The following is a 24,873-nucleotide window of genomic DNA, read 5'->3' on the forward strand; positions in this document are numbered from 1 at the left end:
ATTACAATATATCCCAAAGGTGCTCTATTGGATTGAGATCTGCTGACTGTAGGCCATTTGAGTACATTGAACTCATTGTCATGCTCAAGAAACTAGTTTATGATTAGTTTTGTGACATGGCATGTTATCCTTCTGGAAGCATGCCGGAGGATGGCCACACTAGTCATAAAGGGATAGCTGTGTCAGCAACAATAGTCAGGTAATAGTCTGGGGTTTAAATGATGCTGAACTGGTACTAAAGGGCTCAAACTGTGCCAAGATCAGCCTCACCATTACATCATCACTAGCCTGAACCATTGATAAGAAGTAGGATGAACCAATGCTTTCATGTCACTTATGGCAAATTCTCTCACTACCATCTTGCAGTAGAAATCATGGCATCAGACCAGGCAACATTTTTCCAATTGTCTACTCTGACTGGAGAACAGAAGTAGCTTCTCTTTCCTTTTCTTAGCTAACAGCATGACAACAGTGGTATGGCCTTCTGCTGGTGTAGCCCATCTCCATCACAGTTCAACGTGTTGTGCATTTAAAAATTGCTGTGGTTGTAATAAATAGTCATTTGAGTTGTTGTTGATTTCGAAGCAGTCTGACTATTCTCCTCTGACGGCTGGTATCAACAATTTTTTGCCCAAACTGCTGTTCATTGGATATTTCCCCTTTTTCAGTGTAGAGATGGTTGTGCAGGAAAAATCCCAGCAGCTCAGCAGTTTTTGAAACACTCAGATCAGCTCATCTGGCACAACAACTGTTCAAACTCAAATCACCTTTCTTGTCCACTCAGAGGCTTGGTTTGAACTCCAGCAGGTCATTTTGACCAACTTTATGAGCCTAAACACATTGAGTTGTTGCTATGTGACTGGCTGATTACATATTTACATTAACAAGCAGTTGTAAATGTGAACCTAGTAAGTGTTTGTACATATAAATGCACATTTGCATGAGATCCAAGTTTTTACTGTCCTGGACATAATCATCTCTCAGTTTCACTGAAATATAGGCTTACCCATGCTGCGGCTGCAAGTATGGATGGTTTTGCAGTTAAATATGTTATAAACATCCAGAACATCTGTAGCAGCTCCTTGCAACAATGAATAATATCTGGAGATGAAGACCATTATTTAACCAAAACCCCCGAATAGCTTTTAAATAAACCACAAAGACTGATATCTCTGCAAAATTTGCTCAGAGTGCACAGCATACGTACACGAATACCATTACCTGCGAATCCATGGTTCAGTTGTTACACTCCTCCATTTACCCACACTTCCTGTCTGCTTTTTACTGCTGCTATCCAATCAGGACAATGTGTTAACTCAAAGTCTTGAGAGCAAGTAATCCAAAGAAGACACTAGAAGTTCAGCGTTTTAGCAAGAGCAATGTAGTTTTATTGGTCTAGAGTTAATTAGGCTGAATAGGCAGCTATAGAGGAACATTCTTTGTGTGCTGCTTTGCGTAATTTTGCCACAGAACACGAGAACAACTTACCTGTAACGTGAGCAAAGATAACCGACACTGAATTGTCCATATTGGAATCAATTTTAAAACAAAGGTAAAGGAGATTTATTCCATAATTTAATCATATACACCAGGGAAATTAAAGCACTAAAGGGCTAAAAACAAAAACAAAACAGTTTTCTTTAAAAGTGTTTTCTTAAAAAAAAAAAAAAAAAAAAAAAAAAAAAAAAAAAAATCACAGAGTTAGGTTTTGTTTGGCTGAGAAGAATAACGGTCAGAGGCACTGGTTTATGAGGGGGGAGAAAGCTGCCCTCAACGAGTGACAGGACGACACCATCCTTCTTTCCTTTGAGTATCGGAGCAGAGAGCTTCCTCTTTAGAGGCATACACGCAGACAGAACACAGGCAGAGGTATGGCCAGAGCTCCACATTCACGAGGAACAACAGCACCACACTCTCAATCATTACAGTAAGAGAAAAGGAGTCCCCTCCTGAAGGAAAACTGCAGTTTGAGGTCCAACTCTTTAGAGTCATCTTGTAGTGACAGGGTAAGCAGTTCAATGGCGCCCTCTCTCTGTAGAGCAGGGAACTACAAATCATCATGAGTGACGGATGAGGTTAGAGTGTACCCACTAAAAAGGCCCAGCATAATAAGGAGATGAGACAGCATACAGCATCAGCTCAGACAGGATTGAAGTGGCACAGATTAAAGAGAGAGTATCGGGCATTTGTGACACAAGTGTCACAGTCCATGTGTTCAATTTCTATGTTGAGAGCAGTTTCAGTGGCGCTCCACCATCGACCTAAAGCCCCCTCACCAATTCCAGGTCACTTTTCTCTGATCAAACCCCGCTGAATGGGATATGAACCAGAACGGGTATAGGTGAAGGAATAGGGCGGTGATTTAACACGTTCACAGGTCGTTCGGGTTAACGATGGTAAAGTCAGAGTCCTTGCTGTGGGTGGAGCCTTCATCTGGGCTGGAGGAACCTGAGGTGGTGCCTGCCATTAGGGGGTCTTGGAAAGTTCCAGCCGCACCCTCAGGCTCCATCCGCACCATGCCACGCCCCCGTCTGATTGGAGAAGTGTGCTCGGATGCAGCCCTTCCTCCAGTTTCGGCGTGCAGGTCTCCGTCCTGGGAAATAAGGATGTAATCGTCCCAGTTTTTGCCCTCCGAGCCCAGAGAAGACGCCACCTGCATGCAAGAATCTTTTTTAAAACTGCATAAATGCCTAAAGTGTGAGATCATGCTTGCCTTGGCCTAAAGCTGAGTGTTTTGAGATAAACTTGCTGTGCTCGGCGGTATCATTCAGAAATGGTATAATTCTTAGGAGAGCAGATTTAGCATGACACACCATAATCCTGGAAAGATACAAAACCACTCTGAACACAGACTTGCAGACATGAAAGGGATTAGGATTTAAAATGAATGAATCCTGGGATCAAAGGGTCAAACAGCAGAACAGACGACGAAACATAATCCTGTATGGAGTGAACGTTAAACTATATTTGATGCCAATACAGCTGGCAGAGGTACCGAGCAATAATTTACGCAGACAGGAAAAACGCTGACCTGTTGATCAAATGGTGTCATGGCCTGCTCCTCCTCCTTCTCGTCCATGCTCGTGCTCCCTTCCAGCTCGGAGTCCCTGCTCGGCCTGATGTTTGCCTCCTGTTGCTGGCCGCTGTGGAGGCTGCTGGTGCTTAGAACAGTTTCACCTGCTGCTGCTGTGGACGTGTAGTGATCGTCAGCAATGGTGATTTCTTCATTCTCCTCAGCTTCCAGCTGGCTCTGGTTGAAGCGCAGCGCTCCCTTTAGGATGTCTTTAATCTGACAGGGAGAAGGAGGCCACAGAGATGAGTTAGTGAATATGATTATAAAAGGGACATCACAAAAATGAATACACACTGCTCACACAGTCACCTGTTTGAGTCCAGCCAGTGAGACCAGGACCTCATCCTCTTTCTCAAGGTGTTCTTGGAGAATCACTTCCTGGATTTTACCTAGAGGAATAATGAGTGGTCAGGCACTGATTGGCCACAAAAATCGAAACAGCTGCTGCTTCACTATATTACAATTCGAAAACATAAACAGTATTATTATTGTCAGTAAATTTTTAGCAAAATTTGAAATTTGCAAATTTACAAATTTAAGTTAGACAAAAATATAACCTGCAGCAGACTCTGACGCACGAGTGGAATTAGACTGAATGTTTTTTTTAAGCCATGTAACCATGTGTGGCTGAACTTACAGATGTGTGTGTTCATCATCTTAGCACAGTATTTGCTCATGGCCTCCAGGTCGTTGATCTGGCCCTGCAGGAAAGAGACTTGGGCTTCCAGGTCTTCTTCCTGTTGATCCCACAAACACAAACAGAGAAAATTGGAAACTGAAGGAAACCCTACAAAGAAGGGATTATGGTTAAAGCTGTGAGAGAAAATTAAATGTGAGAAAGACAACTTAAAAAGACTTACCATCTCTTTCTTGCCCATAGTCTTGCTGTGGGAGCGCGAGCGAGTGATGATAAAGAAGGACTCCTTCTTGGTGGCGGAGAGGGGCGGGGATGAAGTGCTGACATCACTCCCTCTGGATGGGGGAAGAGGCGGGGAGGCGGTGGATTGACCACGGCCACCGGAGAGGCTTTCTATGCTTGTAGAGGAGCTGACCGTCCTCGAGCTTTGGCCTAAGAAGCACAGACAGACATTTTTATTAGCAACACTAGGAAGTTGAAAACCTATGGACGTCACCTTATTTAAATTTACAGGAGAACAACCTGCACAGGAAATAAACATGAAAGAAACTATTGTTCCTTTAAACTCTATGAAGAACCCTATTTATGGAGGCCAAATCTCATAAATATCTGTAATTTAGAAAGATATTAAACAGCTAAGTGCAAGACAAGACTCTGAAATCTGGACTGTGAAGCTGGAATTGCAGATTTTTTCCCCAGTGCTGAATGAGATGTAGAAATTGTGAATTCATGTATTCATGAATTCACAATCAGAAAAGACATACATTGTGTTTTAAATGATAAATGATTTTTTCCCCAAGTGCATCTAAAAAATAAATAAATAAATAAATAAAAGTGTCTAGTAGTGCTAATGAGTCTGTCTGTTATATTTCCTTTCCTAGAGTTTTTAGCTTTCATGTCATCATCTGTTTTTAGATAATGCAAATCTGCAGCAGTGCGCCCCACCACAGAGCAAAGCAGGAGCTGATTGGAGAGGCGCAGCCCCTGCTGCTCAGAGAATGATGCTCATTAATGCAGCAATTAAATGCAAATGTAAGTAATCAATTAATAACAGACTTTTCCAGTTATTAATTGACTGCAAATCTGTTGGTCTATAATGAGTCATTAGATAAACCATTTCTTTGCATTTTTCTTTGTCACTGCAGACTAAACAGCAAGCTGGTAAACACACACACACACACAGGACAAATAGGGGTTTACAGCTACAGTGATGCAACAACAGAAACTTGCTGACAGGTTTTTTTGTTTGGTTTTTCAAAGGACACAGTCTTAGCACTACTGATGAGAGATGTCGCAGCTCACTAGTGATGCCTATGCCATCATCTGCACTGATGCAGCGAGCTGTGATCTCCCTCTGGTGGTCACAGTTGAAAATCACATACAGCACACACTCATGTCTGTTTATGGTAACATTTGGCACACCAACAGCAGGGACAGGTGAGCAAACGGCGTACAACATGCAGGATGCTTAGAAATGAGCTGGCAGTGATGAAAGCACGGACGAATAAGGGCGGGCATGTCACACAAGCAGTTGCCATGACAGCAGTTACCTTGTGTGTCACTGTGAGTCTGGGCTGAGGCCTGAGACACTCCACCTGAAACTCCATCTAACAGACAGGAGAGTCAAAGCTGATGCTGCCATAACCACACAAACCAAAAGGCTGAACAAACTTCAACAACCAGTGTTAAAAAGGGTGTAAGGGTAATTCACCGGGTACACAATACACCAACTAGTAGATGGTAAGAAGGATGTCATCACATCTGTCCTGCCACAAATCTGGAACATTTCTGTTTTGACTACTTGTGCTCACCTTTGCTCAGGTGGACAGGCATGCTTTCAGACTTGAGCAGGCGATAGTGCTGAGTCTGGGCCTGGCCCTGGGTCTGTGTCGGAGCTGAGGGATCTGCCAGCGGGTGTGGTAAGATGGGCGTAGGGGCCGAGGCCGGGGAGGTGGACGAGGAGGAGGAAGAGGAGGAGTGTACCTCGCTGTTGATTGGTGAAATAGACGCACCAGACATGGCTGGAGCAATGAGCTTCCTGCCGAAGTTGAGCAGACTGCTGGAGACCTTGTTGATGTTGAGTGGAGCAGCTTTTGTAGAGCCAGAGCTAGAAAGAAAAGGATATGAGACACTTCACCTGATCTTATCTTTACCAGAAGATTTTCCAAACTACTACTTTTAGCATTATTTAACAAATGTTCTACCTTCAAGGTATCCAGAGGTTTATATTTTATAAGATATTAAAATTAAACCCTGCTTCCAGAAATGTGGGATTAGCCTGAGAAGTTTCAAAGACAAAAGAAATGCTATAAAATGGCTCACGAGAGGGTTTTTTTTTGGCGCTCAATTCTTGAATGCAAAACAGTTATCCCAGAATTTAAAAACTTGGATTACCCGGCACAATAACATAAAATTACATCTGGTTCTTAATATTAACGACTGCAGATCTTAACGTAGTTTTAGACCCTATAAAACTTTAATGCTCCGAGTGGAGGTCTGATCTCTAATAGCTCATCTGAGGTTTTTTTAATGACCGCATTCTTGTCTCATGCACACAGGGGAGCCTACAAACACTGCCTATTTTATATTACTTTTATACAATTTCATTGACCTAAAGAATGTGCTCATGTGCAAGAATATGTCCGAATAGAAAGCAGGAAATAAAATGACTAATGGCGAGTGGACTTACAAGGTAAGGTTATGCTTTAATAAAACATAAGGATCAGTGCAGGAGCGATTTTATACATATAGACACATTTTTAATGTGAATATATAAATAATGATAAATACTGAAAACTGTAGCCATGTTCGAGTCAAATGGACCCATCTGTCATTTATGTGTGAAGGTTCAAAGTTCTGCGTCATATAGAGCCCAGAATAGAGGGGAGGGTAGTTTGAAACAGCAGTCTGAACCTTTGGCTCACTGGGATTACTTGCACATAACTAAACTAAAGCAATTTTTATCAACAGCCGCTAATGTAACCCATATTGTATGTGATACAGTTGAGTCCATAATTTTCTGGACAAAGACAAAATTTTCATTTTCTTTGGTCTGAACTTCACCACAGGGCGATGCTCTCAGATAAGATTCAAATAAAAGCAGCATGACTGATCAGATGGCGCTTTACAATGCAAATGGTTAATGATCTAAAGAATACCAAGACAGTCACCTCATCACAACCTAATAACCTTTCAGTTATTAAATACAAAATTAAATGGAGACCCACAAACAAGCAGTGACTGAAGGAGACTGCAGTAAAAACCTGGCAGAGCATCTCAAGGGAGGAAACACAGCATTTGGTGATGTGTTGGGTTACAAACTTCAGGCAGTCTTTGACTGCAAAGGAATTTTATCCAAGTATTAAAAACAGTCCTTATATTTTAAAATATCTTAGTTTGTCCTATTAATTTTGAATTGGAAACATGCATACATACATGCATACATTCTGGACAAAAATGCATGTCCCATATGTTTATATCCATGTGTGTGCAATGTCAGGTCCATTCAAAGACAAGGCTGTGCCTTATTTTACCGGGTCTTGTTCATCAGGTCAGCTCCCTTTGTTTTGTAGTAATCCAGGTTCTGCTGGAAGTGGTAGTTCACAGGTCTCGGGTTGTTCTACAAAAACAATAACTTAAGCTTAAACTGTTATTGTTAACAACTTTAACAAGACCGATTAAAAACCTCTGCTGTGCACAACAAACAAGTAATGTCAGAGTAAACAAGTCAACCGAAAATATGTGCACATGCATGACTACATAAATAAGTCAATATATGTTTCTGAGTCAGTACTTATGAGCAACAAACCTCCACCATGCCCTCCCCAACCACCCTCCAGGTATAAATCTGATGTTGACCTGGTGTGACATGGCTGTTCACCTGGGGGGGTAACACTGTCATGTCAGATCAACACCTTCCTGAAATTTCATCTCAGGAGAGTGGTGAACAGGAGTTTGGTGGAGTTGTTGAGTATACAGATCAATGAATTTGGACGAGGAACAAAAGATAATTTAGGTGAGGTGTTCGCTAAGGTCAAAGACTCCGTGTTGATTTAACTTGTTCACACAAGAACGTCGAGCTTGCATGCAAATAAAACGGGACGACTACAAACGTTCTGCATGGGAGAAGTAACAGCACAGCAGACCTCTGGTTAAGTGAGCAAAAATCAGAAAGACCGCAGGAGGAAAGAAACAAGCGTATAACAGGTATGGTCAGGGCTGGAGAAATCTTGGCAAAAATGTATCAGGTCTTTTTCGGATTTCCAAACTAAACTAGAGTTTTGCACTTCACATAGTTTCACATTTACCAAGTGCACAAGTACTTCTGTTTTTACTTTAACTGTCTTGCAGTTGCATCATTGTGCCATTTTAGGATTTTCACAATCAAACTCAGGACAGGAATTTTACATTGGAAGTTTTTTTCCACTGCATTTATCATCAAAGTTGAGCTCCGGTACATCCCATTTCCACTGATCATCTGCCAGATGTTTCTACAACTTCACTAGAGTCCACCTGCGGTAAATTCCGTTGATTGGACATGGTGTGGAAAGGCCCACATTTGTCTATATGAGGTCCCATAGTTGACAGTCCATTTCAGAGCACAAACCAAGCCATGAAGTCCAAGGAACTGTCTGTAGACCTCAGAGATTGTATTGAGGCACAGATCTGGGGAAGAGTACAGTTTCTGCAGCAATGAAAGTCACAGTAAGCAGAGTGACCTCCATTATATGTAAATTGAAGAAGTTTGGAACTACCAGGTCTCTTCCTATAACTGGCCGCACTCCACTAGTCAAGCCTGTAACAGAGCGGCCATACAGAAGCCTCTTTTCAGTAAAAGGCACGGCAGCCCACCTGAAGGCAAAAAGCACCTGAAAGTAGGGATGGGTATCGTTTAGGTTTTATCCGATACCGGTGCCAAACCGGTACTTTTGAAACGGTGCCGGTGCTTAAACGGTGCTCAAACCGGTGCTTAAAGAATGGAGAACACAAAATTGGTCCAAAAACCTCTCATGTTCAGCTGTTTTTTTTTGTAAAAAGATAACAATGTTAGCCTTTTCTGCAGCTATGGGGCATATATGGTATCACTCTTGGCTGGAAGCAGTGCTTAAACAATGGAAAAAAAACAAAAAAAAAAACCACACACTTTGTCCAAAAACCTCTCATGTTTAACTGTTTTCCACTTTTTCTTTGGTCATTTTAGCCTTTTTGGCCAGGGTGAAGGGAGTATCTGCCATCAAACAAGAAGACAGCTGCATGTAGCTACGACGGTGTTTGCTAGTTCACCTTACATGCATTAATTTAATAACGTGGTTAGCCTACTCAACGTAAATTACACACGGACAACATTAAGCTACTCACGCAGAGAAGAACGGCTGCTGCTGCCATCATCATCCGGGTCCGATAACAGGCACCACACCCGCAGTAGATGCGCTCGGTGTGAGGTCTCGCAGCAAGCTTTCAAATACGGCGCCTTTTTTCGGCTTTTAAAAAAAAAAAACGCTATGCGTCGCCAGGTATTTCATCGGATTTGAGGTTTTACCTCCTTTTCACAGTATCACCTTAAAGCACTTGTTGCAGGCTGCTGAGTTTGCATATTTTGCTGTGAAGTACAGCCAGACTTTTGACCGCTTTGCCTTGGGCATTTTTAATCTGTAGCTCTGCTCTAAAAGAACGTACGTACATGGACCCGCCTACTATCCTCAGAAACGTAAAATGATTGGCTAGAATTCAAAGTGTATCACATCTCAGGAAAAAAAAAGCACCGAAATAAAGCACCGAAATGTGCGCTGCTTTTCGGTCTGGTTACTACCGTTTATGTCAGAACCGGTGCCATACCGGTACCCATCCCTACCTGAAAGTCTCTCAGACCATAAGAAACAAAAAAGTTCTCTGGCCTAATGAAACCAAGCTTGAACTCTTTGCCCTGAATGCCAAGAGTCATGTCTGGAAGAAACCAGGGACTGTTCATCAGGTGACCAATACTATCCCTACAATGAAGCACTGTGGTGGCAGCATCATGTTATTGGGATGTTTTTCAGGAGCTGGAAGGCTACTCAAGGTCAAGGAAAAGAGGAATGCAGTGATGTACAGAGACATCCTTGATGATATCCTGCTCAAGAGCACTTTAAACCTCAGACTGGCGGGGAAAGGGGGGTCTCTTTCCTTTGTTAATGTTCCAGCCAGAACCTAGACTTGAACCGACTTAACATTCTGGAGAGATCTGAAAATGGCTGAGTACCAATGCTCCCCACCATGACCTTGAGAGCTTCTGCAATGAAGAATGAGAGAAACTGTCCAAAATTAAACCACCATTCTAAAAATGACTTGAGCCTGTAATTGCTGCCAACTGTACTTCAGCAAAATATTAAGCAAAGGCTGTGACTGTTTATATACATGTTGTATGTTTGTTTTTAATAAATTTGCAAGAATTTGAAGCAAATGTTTTCCCCTTTGCCATTAGAGGATATTGTGTTTAGGACATTGAGGTGAAAAATTAATTTCATCCATTTTAAATAAGGTTGTAAACATGACAAAATGTGGAACAAGTGAAGTGCTGTTGCAAAGACCATCAAACATGCACTGCTGAGCTGAACATTAACTAACCCAACCATAAACTCTGATATGCAAGGGTTGCTAGTTTAAGATTAATGTGTTTTAATTGTACATTAAACATACAAACATAAACACAGAGGCCTATTTGTTACACACAAAGATTAAAATGCACTTATATTTGTGCTACGACTACTTGTCATTAACTGCAGTGACTGCTTCACTGACTACACCTGCGTTTCCTGTATTTACTGTAAGTGCCCCGACATTAAAATGTAACCTCTCAAGCATGAGAAACTAAAATACTTGCTGCCAATTTTAACTTCACTTTTTACACCCAAGCGCTTTCTGAGAGTACAACAACACCACAAAAAGTTTTTTGGTCCTTGCTAAAAGTGTGTTGCTCGAGTATTTTAGCCCACTGTGCATATGAGTCTTTCACTTCTGCAAAACTTCTACTTCCTCTGTGATGGGGACAAAAGGCAACTTGTTTTGAGTGAGGCATCGCCTTTACAGTAAGTACTTGATAAAAGCTGCTAGAAGAGAGCTTGTTTAACTGTAAGTTTGTTCTGATTTTGATCATGAGTCTCTTTCTCTCTTCCCCATTTTAACCTGTGACCAGTTAGACAGTGAAAGAGACACATGAGCGCATAACACACATCAGCACTTTTATAGAGACTTACATCACCAATTGTCAATTCTATCAGCAAAACCAACATGTATTATTTTTCTAGTTAATTACGCTGGTATAATAACTTACTTTGGGATCTCGAAGGAACAGAGCCTTTTGCAGCAGAGAGTTGATGTCTCCTATTGGGGGGTAGTGCATTAGGAGGCCCAGGCATGTCTGGAAGTTGCTAGCAATTACTAAAAAAAAAAAAAAAAAGAAAAACAGATTTAAGAAGAATCTTAAAAAAAGAATTAAAAAAAAAAATCTGGTAACAGCTTGTGCTTTGCTTTAATCAAGTGTGAATCACCAAGAGTGTTTCAAGCTGTAGTCTCACTTCCTTAGTGTTTTCTATTTGACTTATTTGTCACAGACTAGACTCTGCATTCCAATAAAAACAAAGCTAAACAAAAAGAGTCCACAAAATATAAGAATAAAAAAAAAAGAAGCTGCAGACTTATTTTCATATATTAAAAAAAAAGTGCGAATGGACAAGCTTCATTAACTGCAGACTGAAATTACATTGTGTTACATTATTTTGGCTCATTGGCATAACAGTAGCACTTATACAAGCAGAACTGCAGTCTATGCTATGTATATGAAAAGATCAATTGTAGTCCAAAGCAATATAACTCTGTCTAACTAAATGAGCCGGAGTAAATCACAGTCTTCCACTTATGTATGTCTTACGAAATTACATGCTACAAAGACAACACATGGCATTATTGGATTATTTAAGTAATAAATGGTGCGTACGAGCATCTCGAATATAGAGCAGCATGGCCACAAAGATGTAGTCCACAAGGTCCAGAGTGATACAATCAGCAAAAAGGGCATCCCACACCACCAGCAGGTCCTGAAGAGGAAATTCCCGGCCAAACAGCAGACGAACCCACCGGCTAAAGACACAGAAAAAAAGCTTTACTGCATTTGTGTCCAGCAGCGGATCAGGAAAAAAAAAAAAAAAGTCAGAGTGCCCAAAGATGTAAATACTGACATCCCGTAGATCTGCGGGGCGATCTCCAGCCGATTGAGATGCATGTGCAGCTCGATATCGTGCTTCTTCACCAGCTGGTCCTGGATGCGGTTGACTTTGGTTACTATGGCAACAGATGGCCCTGCATCCTGGGGTCGAGCGAATGGGATGGTTGTCAGCATTTCTTCTTTACCCTGGGGAAGCAGATTGTTCCATCACAACTGAAATATCTCCATGCAAACATAAATGAGGAACATCAGCAACAATGAGGAGCTGCAGTGTCCTTTTGGGAGGATATGCAATTCTGAGTTTTGTTAAGTATACTTGCTTTACTTTATTTAATTCAATAAGGTGGAGTTTAATTATTAGATCTTTTGATTCATATTGACAGGATAGGAGGATATCTGGTGACTGGAGGGCATTTGAGTACAGTGAAGTCATTGTCAGGGCCATGACATCAGTTTGAGATGGGCTGAGGTCACATGATGTCTTATGCTGCTGGAAGCAGTCGTCAGAAGATCGGCACATTGTGCCCATACTGAGGTAGGCTGTGGACTTTAAGTGATGCTCGCAATGACAGTGGCCCAAAGGCAACAACAAAAAACAAATTCCCCACACTAAACTGTTCTTAGATGGTAGGTTAGATTCATGTTTGCAAGTTGTTCACACCAACATGAAAGAGCATACCATCTGAATGTTGCAGCATAAATTGAGACTCGTCGAACCAGGCTACAGTTCCCCTCCCATCAGCTCAAAGCAGTCTGGCCATTCTCTTCTGATGTCTGATGTCAACAAGAAATTATTGCCCAGAGAAATGCTGCTCACTGGGTATTTTGGGATGGGTATTCTCTGTAAACTCTAGAGATGGGCATGCGGGAAAATCCCAGCATAGCAGCCGTTTCTGAAACACAGACCAGCCCATTTGGCTGTCACTGAAATCCCCTTTCTTCCTCATTCTGATTCTCCGTTTGAAATTCAGCAGGTCGACTTGACAATGTCTGCAAACCTAATTGCACCAAGTTGCTGCCATGTCATTGGCTGATTAGATATCTGTGACTGTATAAAGTCTTATATTGCAAATTTGTCTCTAAGAGCTTTGAAGAGCCTCTACAGTCTGCTTAATTTGGAGTGGAAAAAGATAAAAAGCTAATAAAAAAAAAGTTCACAAAACATGAAGTGTTTTAGGTGGCAGGACTTTGTTCAGTGTTTTAAGTAACAATTTGACTGACAGTCAGTGATAATCATGGTTTGTTTGTTCCTGCACTTGTGCCACAAATCGTTTGGGTACATCAAACAGATCCAGCTGCTCGTCTGCATTTCTGACAACGAAGCCTCTCGTCCTATATTCACTCTTATAGTAACACTTTTATAGTAATAAAAATGCAATTGCTGCTACCATGGTAACCACCTGAGTGGTCAAATTAACCAGGACTGAGCTCTTCAACATTGTAATTTAGCGTTAATATAATGTCATGTCTTCATGACAGTGCAATCAGCTGGTATTGTGTTACAATCCACAATCAATTTCAGTGTCAAAAGTAGTTTTTCAAATTAGAACCGACCTTCCTCACTTCCCTTTCAAAGCTGGAGAACCACGGCTCTGCTGTCTCCATTAGCTGCGAGAACATGGCACTACAGAGAGAGGCAAAGATAAATGTAGTGAGATTTTTTAAAAGTATAAACATTTCTTATTCTGAACCCTTTTAATCGGCTGATACTCACTACGCATCGTGCTCGAGGTACACTGGGTCTAACAGACACTTCATCTCCTCACTGAAAAAAAGTGAGAATCTTTCAATTTAATCTTTGGACAAATAAATACAAAAAAATATGTTGTCATCAGAGAAGCAGGTCTGAAGGTGTTAATGGCTTTTCAGTGAAATGCAAACTGACCTGGGGCTGGCTGTCTCACTGGCATGCTGAAAGGCTTGATGGTCACAGTGCAGCACAAACACTATGGGAGCCAGCAACTCGTGCATCCCCTACAGACAGAAAAGCAGACAGAGGCAGAGAGAATGTAAGATGCATAAAGGCAGAAGGGAGAGGAAACAAATACAGTTCATTTGTGGTCAGTCTTTCTTTAATAGTGATGCACGAGGTTTCTAATCCGTCATGACAGGTTTAATTTAGATATTGTTAGCCACTGCTCAGCCACGTGTCACTTCCAGTTTGTAAAAAAGATGCTACGCTAGCCATCTATTCACAGGCTGGCACCTGTTACAGACACTTGTAATGCTTAGGTTACAAAGGCATTTTGTTCTGTATGAGCTTGTTGAACAAACACATGGGACGATGTTGAATGTTACCTGTTTGTACAGTAACTGCTCATTTTCTCTGGCATAACAGAAGAGAATATCAGTCAGCTTGGTCCTCACATCTTCATCCTGGAAGTATCGGATCTCAGGGAATCTAATCCAAATACAAAAAGAGCATGGATTTTTTTTCCTGCCATGTTAATAACAGAAAACAATAAATAAGCAAATAGTAACAGAGGTACTTACGTTCTCAACACATCCTGCTTGACCATTCCCTTTAGCTCTTTATCCTGGAAGAACTTATTCCACAAACTCTGGATGTGACAGAAAAAAAATTACATTCAGAAAATCAAGGGAAGAGATTGTTGTCATTACAATGACAATATGTGTAAATCTATATGTTAAAAACCAATAAGTCATTGACAGTATCAATAATTATTAGAAGGTCACAAGGTGTCAAAGTGTCACATGTCACAAACATTTGTGGAGAAAACTCACCCCCTCATCCTGGGACAGTGGGTTGTTTACCACAAGGTCCTGCTGGCCTGCGGCCTTGCGGGGGTTGGTAATGTGCTGTGACAGAAAAAAACAAAACAACAATAATGCACAACAATTAGTTACAACCTTTGATGATTTGATAAGTGATCAGTTTTTTCCTCATGGGCTGCATATTGTGCTCCGTGTTTCAGGATATAAGCAGCTATAAATTCTACATATGAATGAGCAGTGAGGTTAATGGAGAACATTTATATCTTAGAACCACACTGGCCACAGATGGGTGCTCTCACCATCTCCTTGATCTTCTCATACTGGGCCCGGAGCTCCTTAGTCTTGTTTATCCACTGCCCTTTATCCTCTGGAAGAACCTCCAGGTACAGCTATAGACATGCAATGCACATATCAGTCCATGCAACAGTTCATCTTTGAGAAATCACTAACATGCAGAAAAATCAGCCCTTTCAGAACTACGCTCGAGGCTGTTATATCCACTGAGGAAAAAGTCTGTAAGCCACCAGAACTTCCCTTTTCTGTGACAGGGAATTTGCCAAAACCCCCTTAATCAAACTCGATAGGACCGCTTGATCCAACTGGCAGTTACCTTCCAGCACACACTCCGAAAGCGGCTGCTCCTCAGCCGCCCATTGATGCCTGCCTGCCGGATCCTGGCCAGGTAATTACTGTTGAGAAACAAGTCGTCCCATTCTTTCCTGCATTGGGGAGGGGGTGGTGGAGGCAAAGCATGAGGGGATTTACCAGCTTCAACTCAACTTGGGCAACTTGTGTCATCAAGCAGTAAACAAACAAGATAAGAAGCTAAGAGAAGTGGGCCACGAGTTCATGATACCACCATGAAGGGATATTAATGGAATAACTCACCTATATGAGAGAAAGGTCGAATGAGACTCCGAAGTGCTGCTGTCAAGAGATCCTCCTACTGAGAACAGACACAGCCACAAGGGGGAGATGTAAGCAACAAGTGCTAGGGCGTCAAAGCAGAAATCAATTTGTATTTATTTATATATACTTTTTTTAGACGAGGCAATGAGAGAGCAACAAAAATGCATACTTAGACAATTTTACTGCATCACAATAACCCATCAGTTATTCTTTTACAAGGCACGCAGTAGAGCAAAAAGGGGAGCAGAGAAGGTGATTAAAGGAAGTAAAGTAACATACTCTGTTTCTTCTTTATTGGCCGTATTAAGTCTAATTTGGCCTGCAGGTTAACATGCATTCAAGTTGGAGAGCTGTCTATCAGCATTAGTTACAGGAGTGGATCGCTCCACAGGGACGCTCAGTATGAATATTCATCAGTTCCACAACATGCCAGCCACCAACGTTTTCTTTCAGTCACACGTTAACTTAAAAAACACACTCAGCCTGGGGGTGTCGCAAGCCACATCTGTGACTCACACTTCAGTCAGCTCAAAATTTTCTTTTTAATCATCTCCAGAATGAACCTAAACTTATCATCTCCATTGTTGTGAGCCTGTTAGTCCCAAAAAAGACTGCAGCATTGCTATATTATGATGTGGGTCTTGGTCCAAGGAAGGGGAAATGGTTACAGGTGTTATCTATAACAAAGGTTTGGAAGTCTTAACTGAAAGTTGACATACTGTTTTCATTCTTGTTGAAACTCTGGAGCGCGTCAAAACCTGTCTCCTGATGATCTTCACTCTGGAGTGGATGGCGGGTCTCAAAATTGGGATGCTGCATGACTGCGACCCAGCTGGACCTGGAGAATGAGGTAGCAGGTAAGAGCAAAAAAGAGAAAGATATAAACAAGAAAGATAACTGAACACGATCTCCCAAAAAGTCCTGGTGTTAAAGCACAAACTAAACTTATTTCTTTTAACAGGGACACAGAGCTTCAGTTTCAGCTTCAGAACCTGTCCTGACTTTGCCAACTTTTCATGAACATTGTAGCCTCTGACCTCTTTTTATATAACAGTGCTGGCAAATCAGTCCACCGCAATCAGCAAAGTTTCTCCAAGCACACCATTTGATCTCGATACTTACTGTCACAGCTTTGTGTTTCTCGTCAGTTGAGACTCAAAAGGAAAGGATCGTTTCTGCAAGTAGAGGGAGAAGGACTGATAATAAAGGGGAAATGAAGGACAAAGCTGCTATAGGGCCAAAAATGAGTCAGTGAAATATAATACAGTAGAGCAGAAGTAGGCAGCATAGAAAGAAAATTAAAAGACGTTGATGAAAGAAATGCTTTGTAGAAATACCCAGCACTAAAGACCAAGACTAAAGTGACTGCAGATGCATTTCATAGCGATGAATAAATCCAACAATTTATTTCTCAAAAAGTATTTTCATGAAGGAGCGACTTGATCAAAATTAGCTTTTTTGAGTTTGACACTGATTTTCAGCAAGTAAAACTACTGAAATATGCTTTATATAGTAAATTAATGTAGTATGTCAGGGAAAAGTCAATGTTTCAAGCAATGCTTAAAAAAAAGAAAATAAAAAAATAGCAGGGTTGTATTTTTAGGGTTTTTTTTCCCTACAATCGCACAAAGGGCTACGGCATAGTCTCCCTTCAAATGTATTATTTTCAACTTAACATAAAATAAAACACTGACATTGATTACAGTCAGTGAAGAATGGCTGAAATTAACAAGAAGCACTTGAGCTGCCTGATGTTCCACGGTGCTCTTTGTGATACATTGAACATAACTGGTGAAGCTAATGAGGTCATTAAGTAGGCAAATTAATGCATTAATTACTGATGTTTAATGTGAAGAAACTTGTCTTCGCATGGCTCATGGACAGCAGTTTTTCTGAAACAAAAATCAGCTCTGGCGAGTGGTCAGGACGGGACTTCCGGGGAGCGATCCAAATGCAGGAGGAATGTTGGACGTGGTGCTGAGCTTCACAAAGAGACAACCTTCAAGGCGATGATGGATATGACTCTAATTTTAACGGGCACCGTGCCTTCCTCTTTGATCACACCACAAATTAATCTCCGTGTGATAATAATGTAATATTGTTTTTCTCTGTTTTGACTGTAAATTAACGACCAAACATATAATACGAAGAAAACAATTTGAAGAAGTTAGAAGCTTTTCCTTTGTTTTTTACCCCCCAATGTTCATTTTTCACATACAAATACATTAATTTTATTTTATTTATTTATTTTTATTTAAGTGATGGTGATTCATCTTAAAACGAGAGGATGAATAGAAAAACTTCCCAATGATTTAATGCCATACTGAGTGGTTTAGCAGAACAGAAAGATGGATTCATTAAAAATAAATAAATAAATTCCAAGAAAACACAAACAAAAAAACCCCACTATTAATATCCCGACCAGGTAAACCGTGAGCCAAGTACTCGCTGCCAACTTCTGAGAGAAGTTTACTTTTTCCGTGAGACATCACAATCTAGGTTAACCAATCCTGCCTTCGTTCTTTATCCGGCTTGGGATTATTCCATGTTTATGAATATGTTTAGCCTAATGCGCAGGCCTACAGAATAGCACGTGCCCACAAAGCATTGTGTTTTCTTTCGATTTAATAATTGTGGAAATAACACAACAAAGGCATCTCTTAAACCAATTAACCATGTGAATGAAACACTGCTTGATAAATTAGCTACACATGCCATCAAAATAGAAATTATTTTATATGCATAATGTATGCGGCTGTTTTCACGGGGAACATCTGTTCTACTCGAAGACTAATGCTCTCCTTAAATCTGTGTGCTCCCCCCCTCCCTGCTTTCCTAAAAAGGACATTATCCTATCAAATAATCGGCACCAGTCCACAACTATGGGAAAAAACAACCCCCTCCAGAAGAATGGTGTGAATAGGTGTTTCCAATAATAGCATCTTCTGCTTTCAAAGATTGGCATGAAAGATTTAAAGTCTCCTGAGTGAATACAAATACAAGCGGTAGTCATCTTGCATAGAATATTAATTCATATGATCACTGTGACCAAAATTACTCATGCAAAGTACTTTGAAAATTCTTTTCCCTACAGTCTTGTAGTCACATTCTTCGCTTTGTCTCTTCTTTCCAAAAGTAAAAAGTGACTCTAAACTTTAGAGATCACTCATCCCTACTTGTTCTTTGTATAGGCATATCTTATGTGCGTGTCTCCGCAAGCATTTCCGAGCGAGTGAAAGATGACGCGGGTGTTCGTCTTGAGGCCTCGCCGTGTTAGCACAGCCTTGCCTGAAGCGACTCTTCTCTTAGCCTTCTGCTACTTTCATTACTTTTTCCCGGAGTCGAACGTAAAATGACATCCCAACTTTACTACATAATAATCAAGGCAAATTAGCTTCTGCATAATTTAATCCACGGCACCTGGAGACACCTCAATAATTCAAAGCACGAATCTTTCATGAAATAATCAAATCAATACATAATGAAATGCATAAATAAATCAACAGGCAAATAACAGCGAGTCCATCTGTTCGGAGGTAGAAGATCACTTACTGGGAATCGCTAACAAAAGCTTGCAAAGCTAAACTCAAACTGTAGCAGTGACATCATCTTGTGTTAGTTTTGCAGATTTTTTAGGATTTGGCTTTTTTAAGTTCTTACCCAAGAAGGGATTTCAAAGGAGCTATGCTGATGCCCGGGACTGTGGGAAGCACACTGAAATGATTTCAAAATTAAGCATACAGCCTCACTCTAAACCTCAATCCTTAATAGTCTTCCACAACGCGTGAAACATAAGAGTTCACTTTTCAAGTCCCATCACACACATTCGGTCTGAAAGTGAGCTTAAAAACCACAGACTAACACTTCCCATTTGATCTAAGCCAAGAAGCATCACATTTTAAATAGAGCCCACAGTATGCTCAATTATAGGTTCATGATTGGTCTGCTAGAACAGATTTCCACATCTTGGCATGTTTTCATACCATACTGTACACTTCTGCAGAACCTCCTTTTACCAGCTGTGTGAAATGCCTCATTTTAGATGGTCTCTTTACTACCACCCTCCAGGGAAAGCCTGTCTGCTCTGATAGTCGGGCAACAGCAAAGCAACTGTTCTATGAAGCACATGGGTTGTCTTTCAGAGAGCTGTGAAGTGTTAATGAATCCCCAGAGTTAAACATGTTTAAATTAAAATTAGAACCAGAACAATGAGTGATTCCTGTCCACTTGCCTTTATTACACAGTGCACTATTTGAGCGATGACATTGAGGTTTCCAAAATTACCTCATTTTGGACATGCGCTACCAGGGAACGCTAACCAAGAATCCAGCTGAGTTTGCGTTTCAGTGACGGACAATTAAAAAGACCGACGTAACTTCTGAAGGGCCTTCAACCTGCATTCAAACTTCGACCACCAGATGGCGATATCTGTGGTCGCAAAACCACTTTTGGTGCTGTGGAAATCTATGGGAAAACTGCTCTAACTTGATAACAGCCAAACAACGAAGAGCAAATTACTGCAAAAGAGACAGTCTACTGACCACAACCAACCAACCCGGTGATGACATGTTCTGTACGGGCATGGCTCTAAATATGTTTTAAAAACTTTAAGCGCTTATTTCTTAAATGCAGCTTTGCAGACAGTGTTACATCTATGTCAGTTTTTGAGAGCAGGGCTCCTCTGTGTTACACATGAAGTGTTTCATGTAAATTTAAAAAGAAAAAAAAAGAAGAAAAAAAAACAGTGAGAGGGAAAACCGTAATCTCAAGAACTCAGAAGTTGATCGATGACCTCATGGTAAGCTTTTATATCATCTATGGTTGCAGCATCCAAGCTGCTTTTTTTTTTTTTTTTTTTTTAAAGGTTTACACAATTTCTGTTTGTCCCTATAAGACACAAGATCAAAGCTAGCAATGGTAATCAGAGACATATTACTCTAACACCTTAAACAGATTGCCAGTTTATTGATCTTAGTTAATTGACTTAATTACTACGTTAACTAGTTAACCAAATTAATTAGGCTAATTTGTGGGGGAAGAAGCCAGAGTATCTGGAGACAACCCACAGAGAGATGGGGAGAACATGAAAACTCTATAAAAGCCAAGGCCAGCTGGGGTGGATTCAAACCCAGGAGCTTGGTGCTGTGTGGCAACTTCAACATGTAAAGCTGTAAAGCTGACTCTGCAGACTGATGTCTAAAAAATATATATATTGTAACGTTCGCAAGAACCAGACGTTTTGATCTCAGTTTGTCCGTTTATTCGGTAACACAGGCAAACGGGCCGTTAACTCCGGGGAGAGTGCTCTCGTACAACACCTCACTTCAGCCCCGCACAGTCACACAACATCAAGGACCCCCCTCCCCTTCCTGCACACATTAACTCCCTTTTTCCTGCAGCACAACCAAACATGTATCTTAAAGAAATAACAACAGTGTGCAGAGATAACCAACATGTCACTGTAAAATAACATTTAACCATCGTTACAATATATAAAAATAGTTCCAAGTTCACCAGGCTAAACAAGCTGGAAACTAAACCCAGATTAGTCAGTTGTATTAAACGTTTTGCTGAAGTGCCTGCAGTATTTCCATTTGAAGACATCTGACTGAACTGCAACTACAGTTCTGCTCTCCGCTCGGGGATATGCTTTTTATCATTTTGCATTCAAATTCAGATGTTGTTTTTTTTTTTAAGTACTAATAAACAGAAACAGCTGATCCACAAGAGTCTCAGCAGTTTCATGTGGGGGGGGGAAACTGCTTTTACAGGATGAATATTCAAAGAGGATCCAGCAAACAGCGCTAATAGGAACTGTCACTGGCAGCTTCAGTCAAGACGGCTGATTGTAGTTTAGCAACTGTGAAACACCCCAGCTAAACAAACTCACATGCCTCTACTTCAGCACACAGTAAGAGCTCAAGAGCCTTTATGGTCACATGCTCTGCAAGAGACTGAGAACATGCCTGGAACCTTAGCCTTACCAAAATTCCAAGAACTTGTTGGGTCCTGAAAGATTTAATTACCAAAGATAAAATCTGACAGACATCTGTCTGTACTGAAATGGACAACTCGTTAGCAACATGGGGGAGTCGCAAGGTAAATCTAAAAATGGGCATTTCTAAAGTGCCTTTTGGCTGATAAAAGCTATTCAGATAAAACTAAGGGGACATCTTGCCTGGACTACTCAGTGACATTTACATGTAACCTCATATAAAAGATCACAAGTTAAACAAAAAAATAAAAACAACAACAACAACAACAACAACAACAACAACAACAGCTAGGAAGCATTGCACTAAAGGGAATGAAACTCTGAATTCACAGAAACACTCAAGTCAGCAAGTACTGAACATTTCCTCCAATATTATTAGCAGGCGTTGTGTTCCCGGGTCTCGCTCCTTTCTAGCCCTCGGTCTTCCTTTCCAGTCCAAAAGGCCTTTCTGCAGTCCACAGTATCCTACAGAAAGATTCCCACACGGACATTTGTACTGAACTTCATCTTGGCAGTGTGGAGAAGTATGTGTGAAACCACACGAAACTACACAGGCAGGTGGTGTTAGCTGTTACCAAACCTCTGCACTGCCCTGAACTCGTCACTGAATCTTTCACCCATAGTTAGTCCTCCACTTAGCAAACCCACGATTAGCTGTTTTTCCCCACATTTTTTTGACATCGTAACTTACATCAATGACAAGGTCTGTCCAAATTGAAGCAAAACGTACACAGGGTCCGTCTGGGATGCAGCACGAATGGAGGCTGCCAGGAAGATTATCGAAGCAGAGGGGGCTTAAAAAAGCAAAATAAAACGCCAAACAGCAGCTAAGCTAGCTTGTATCGTCCGTCGGCTAGCAAAGCTAAATATGAACTAAACTTACTCTGGCAGCTGAAGCTCTTCATGTTGATTGAATAAGAGTTGAAACGACAGGAAGCAGGAAGGCTAATATGACATTAGCCTAGCGAGCCAACTCGGGGCCCTGTTATTACTTCCAACACACACACAGCTTCTGCTTTAAACGAGACAAAGTTGCGTCGCACGCTCAGGAACTAGCACCAAAAAGCAATGCGTTAGCAGTTTTTATTCACGTACCTGTTCGGATCACGCATGAAGCCTCATTCTGCTCACTCGGGCTCCGCTGATTTGTAAACAGTAGCGTGTCAGGCTCACTGGCTGAAGACCAGCTGACTGGTCATGTGACCCCCGGCCTGTGACGTTACTGACTGCCTCCAGGTAGCTGGTTGTTCTAGATTTGTCCAAAAGCTAAGCCTTACTTGTTTGTTAAATGCAAAGTAAGGGGGTCAATATATTTCAGCAAAATTGTGCAATAATGTTTAATAATTATTCATTAAGGCTTTGTGGCATTACTTGTATAAGTAATTTGTAATATATAGTGAAGTTATGCGTTCATTTCATTTGTGAAGATCTCTAGAAGATAGCAGACAGCAGGCTGCAAAGACAAGGACCCAAACAATTGGCTGCTGGAAGAGGATAAGCAACAACCAGTAAGTTTTAAAAAACAAACAAAGAAATAAAAAACAACCTGACTAAGCAAAGGTTGAACTTTTTATTACTATAACCAGTCTATGAAGAATAAATGCCCAGTAAATGACACCTCTTAGAATTTGATAAGGCTTTAACAACTTCTGAATGAGTTCCAGTAATCTTCATAGCTCTGAATGAAACATGCAAGATATGAAGTTATTCATATTTCCACCAATAGGAATATCCATAGATGAGTTATGAGAGAGGACTGAGTCTCACAAATTGCACACTTACATGTCACAGATTGTACTTCTTCCCACAGTTCTGCACAGTCTTCCCACAAGGCAGGATTGCAAAAAACAACAACAACAACAAACAAAAAACTGAGACTACTCCAGCTACTTTAGATTTCAAAGATAAATAGACAGAGGAGATTGCAAATTCAGTTACCGATTTATCAGCACAAAGATTATGCCTTTCAGTTCACTTATCTGCATCAGCTAAAACATAGTGCTTTGTAAAAGAGAAATATGGGTGGTAAGGCTGTAAAAAAAAAAAAGAATAATGATCTTAATCTGTAATGGCAACACAGAATGTTGAGGTGGATCACACCACCAAGGAGAAATAAAAAACATCATTGAATGAGGAAGAACACCGAAGGGGCTACACAACGTGATGGTTAATTAAAACAGTTTTATGTAGACTTAATTACAGCAATTTCTGAGGTCAAACAAGTCAAGTTTATCCGTGGAGTGCTTTTAACAAACCGCTTTATCACAAAATGCTTCCAATATACAAAACACAAGATGCACAAAAATATAATTAAATCAAAACAGCGAGATGGTCACAATGGGGAAAAGCGTAAATCCACCTGGTATGTACAGGTGGAGCCGTTAAGTAACATTGCTGATTCAAATGTGTGCACTGGTGGTGGTGCTGTGTTTGTGCATTGATGGGGGGTTAACACAAAGCAGGAATAATGACCATTATCTCTATTACCATCATCATCACAGGCATGGCATTTCAAGAGCACCATTATCATCATTATTATAGCTAATATTACTGATGATGAGGCCTCTTTGTTGGCCCTGACTAAGGTATTGTCATGGAAACAGATGACAGAAAAGAGCATAGCTTTATTGAATTACACTATGATGCTATTCTGACCAAATGGGGCTTGAATGCTGCGCTGTCTGAGTGGGGTATAGAAGCATCAATGTGAGAAGTCCTGAGGAGCGACAGATGAGAGTCAGGAGCAGAGAGCGGGAGACAGAAACACAGATGAAAATAGCTCTTCGTGCAGATCAAATAAAAGAGGAGCAAAAAGAGACAGAAGACAGAAAACTCCAGCAGTACTGAGGGTCATGTGATTGCAGGGAGTCACAGATCCACTGGTACAGAGTGAACTGGTGATCAGCACAGAGGAATATTGTCTGATGGCTGGAAACAATGACACCGATTCACCAGCACAGGGACAGTCATACAAGAGAAAATCATTAGTACTAATAACAATAATACAGACAATGGGCATAACAAGGATTGATTGATTCAGTCTTTAACAGATCTGTTACAACAGGCTTAACATGGTCACCTGATGAATGAGCTTAATCTTTTTATGTATTTATTTTTGCTTCTCTTACTTGATTCGTAGTGTCTTTTAAAGTATTTCATCCTTTCTTCATATCCAGCTCTTCACATTGCTAACATCCCAATGCGGTATTTTAGTAAGTGTAAATGTAATCTAGAGGCAATATGCTACTTAAGATGAATGCAACCCTCTTTTTTATTGTCAGAAAGCAGTAATAGCACGGTGGCCTTCCAGCTATCTTAGCCTC

At 40.9% G+C, this 24,873-nt stretch overlaps 1 protein-coding gene across 3 annotated transcripts; it reads right to left on the bottom strand.

Annotated features, from left to right (window-relative positions):
• Positions 1-1,669: 1,669 nt before the first annotated feature.
• On the bottom strand, positions 1,670-22,757 carry tbc1d5 (TBC1 domain family, member 5). 3 transcript variants are annotated; one of them, XM_084918597.1, is made up of 23 exons: positions 22,646-22,757; positions 16,678-16,730; positions 16,275-16,393; positions 15,535-15,592; positions 15,257-15,365; positions 14,946-15,035; positions 14,656-14,730; positions 14,404-14,471; positions 14,209-14,311; positions 13,796-13,884; positions 13,625-13,675; positions 13,465-13,534; positions 11,924-12,096; positions 11,683-11,825; positions 11,020-11,126; positions 7,244-7,329; positions 5,522-5,817; positions 5,261-5,317; positions 3,934-4,142; positions 3,711-3,810; positions 3,383-3,462; positions 3,032-3,289; positions 1,670-2,653 (listed from the first exon to the last, which is right to left on the bottom strand). In XM_084918597.1, the coding sequence occupies exons 3-23, from the start codon at positions 16,372-16,374 to the stop codon at positions 2,372-2,374; spliced, it is 2,604 nt and encodes an 867-aa protein (XP_084774723.1). In that variant the 5' UTR covers positions 16,375-16,393; positions 16,678-16,730; positions 22,646-22,757; the 3' UTR covers positions 1,670-2,371. The 3 variants fall into 3 exon arrangements, with proteins under 3 accessions (XP_084774723.1, XP_084774725.1, XP_084774726.1); XM_084918599.1 differs by lacking the exon at positions 22,646-22,757 and adding an exon at positions 22,242-22,615; XM_084918600.1 differs by lacking the exon at positions 5,261-5,317.
• Positions 22,758-24,873: the final 2,116 nt, after the last annotated feature.

This window comes from Perissodus microlepis, chromosome 22 (genome assembly GCF_051167445.1).
Source record: "Perissodus microlepis isolate ML-2025 ecotype Zambia chromosome 22, ASM5116744v1, whole genome shotgun sequence".
NCBI classification, from domain to species: domain Eukaryota; kingdom Metazoa; phylum Chordata; class Actinopteri; order Cichliformes; family Cichlidae; genus Perissodus; species Perissodus microlepis.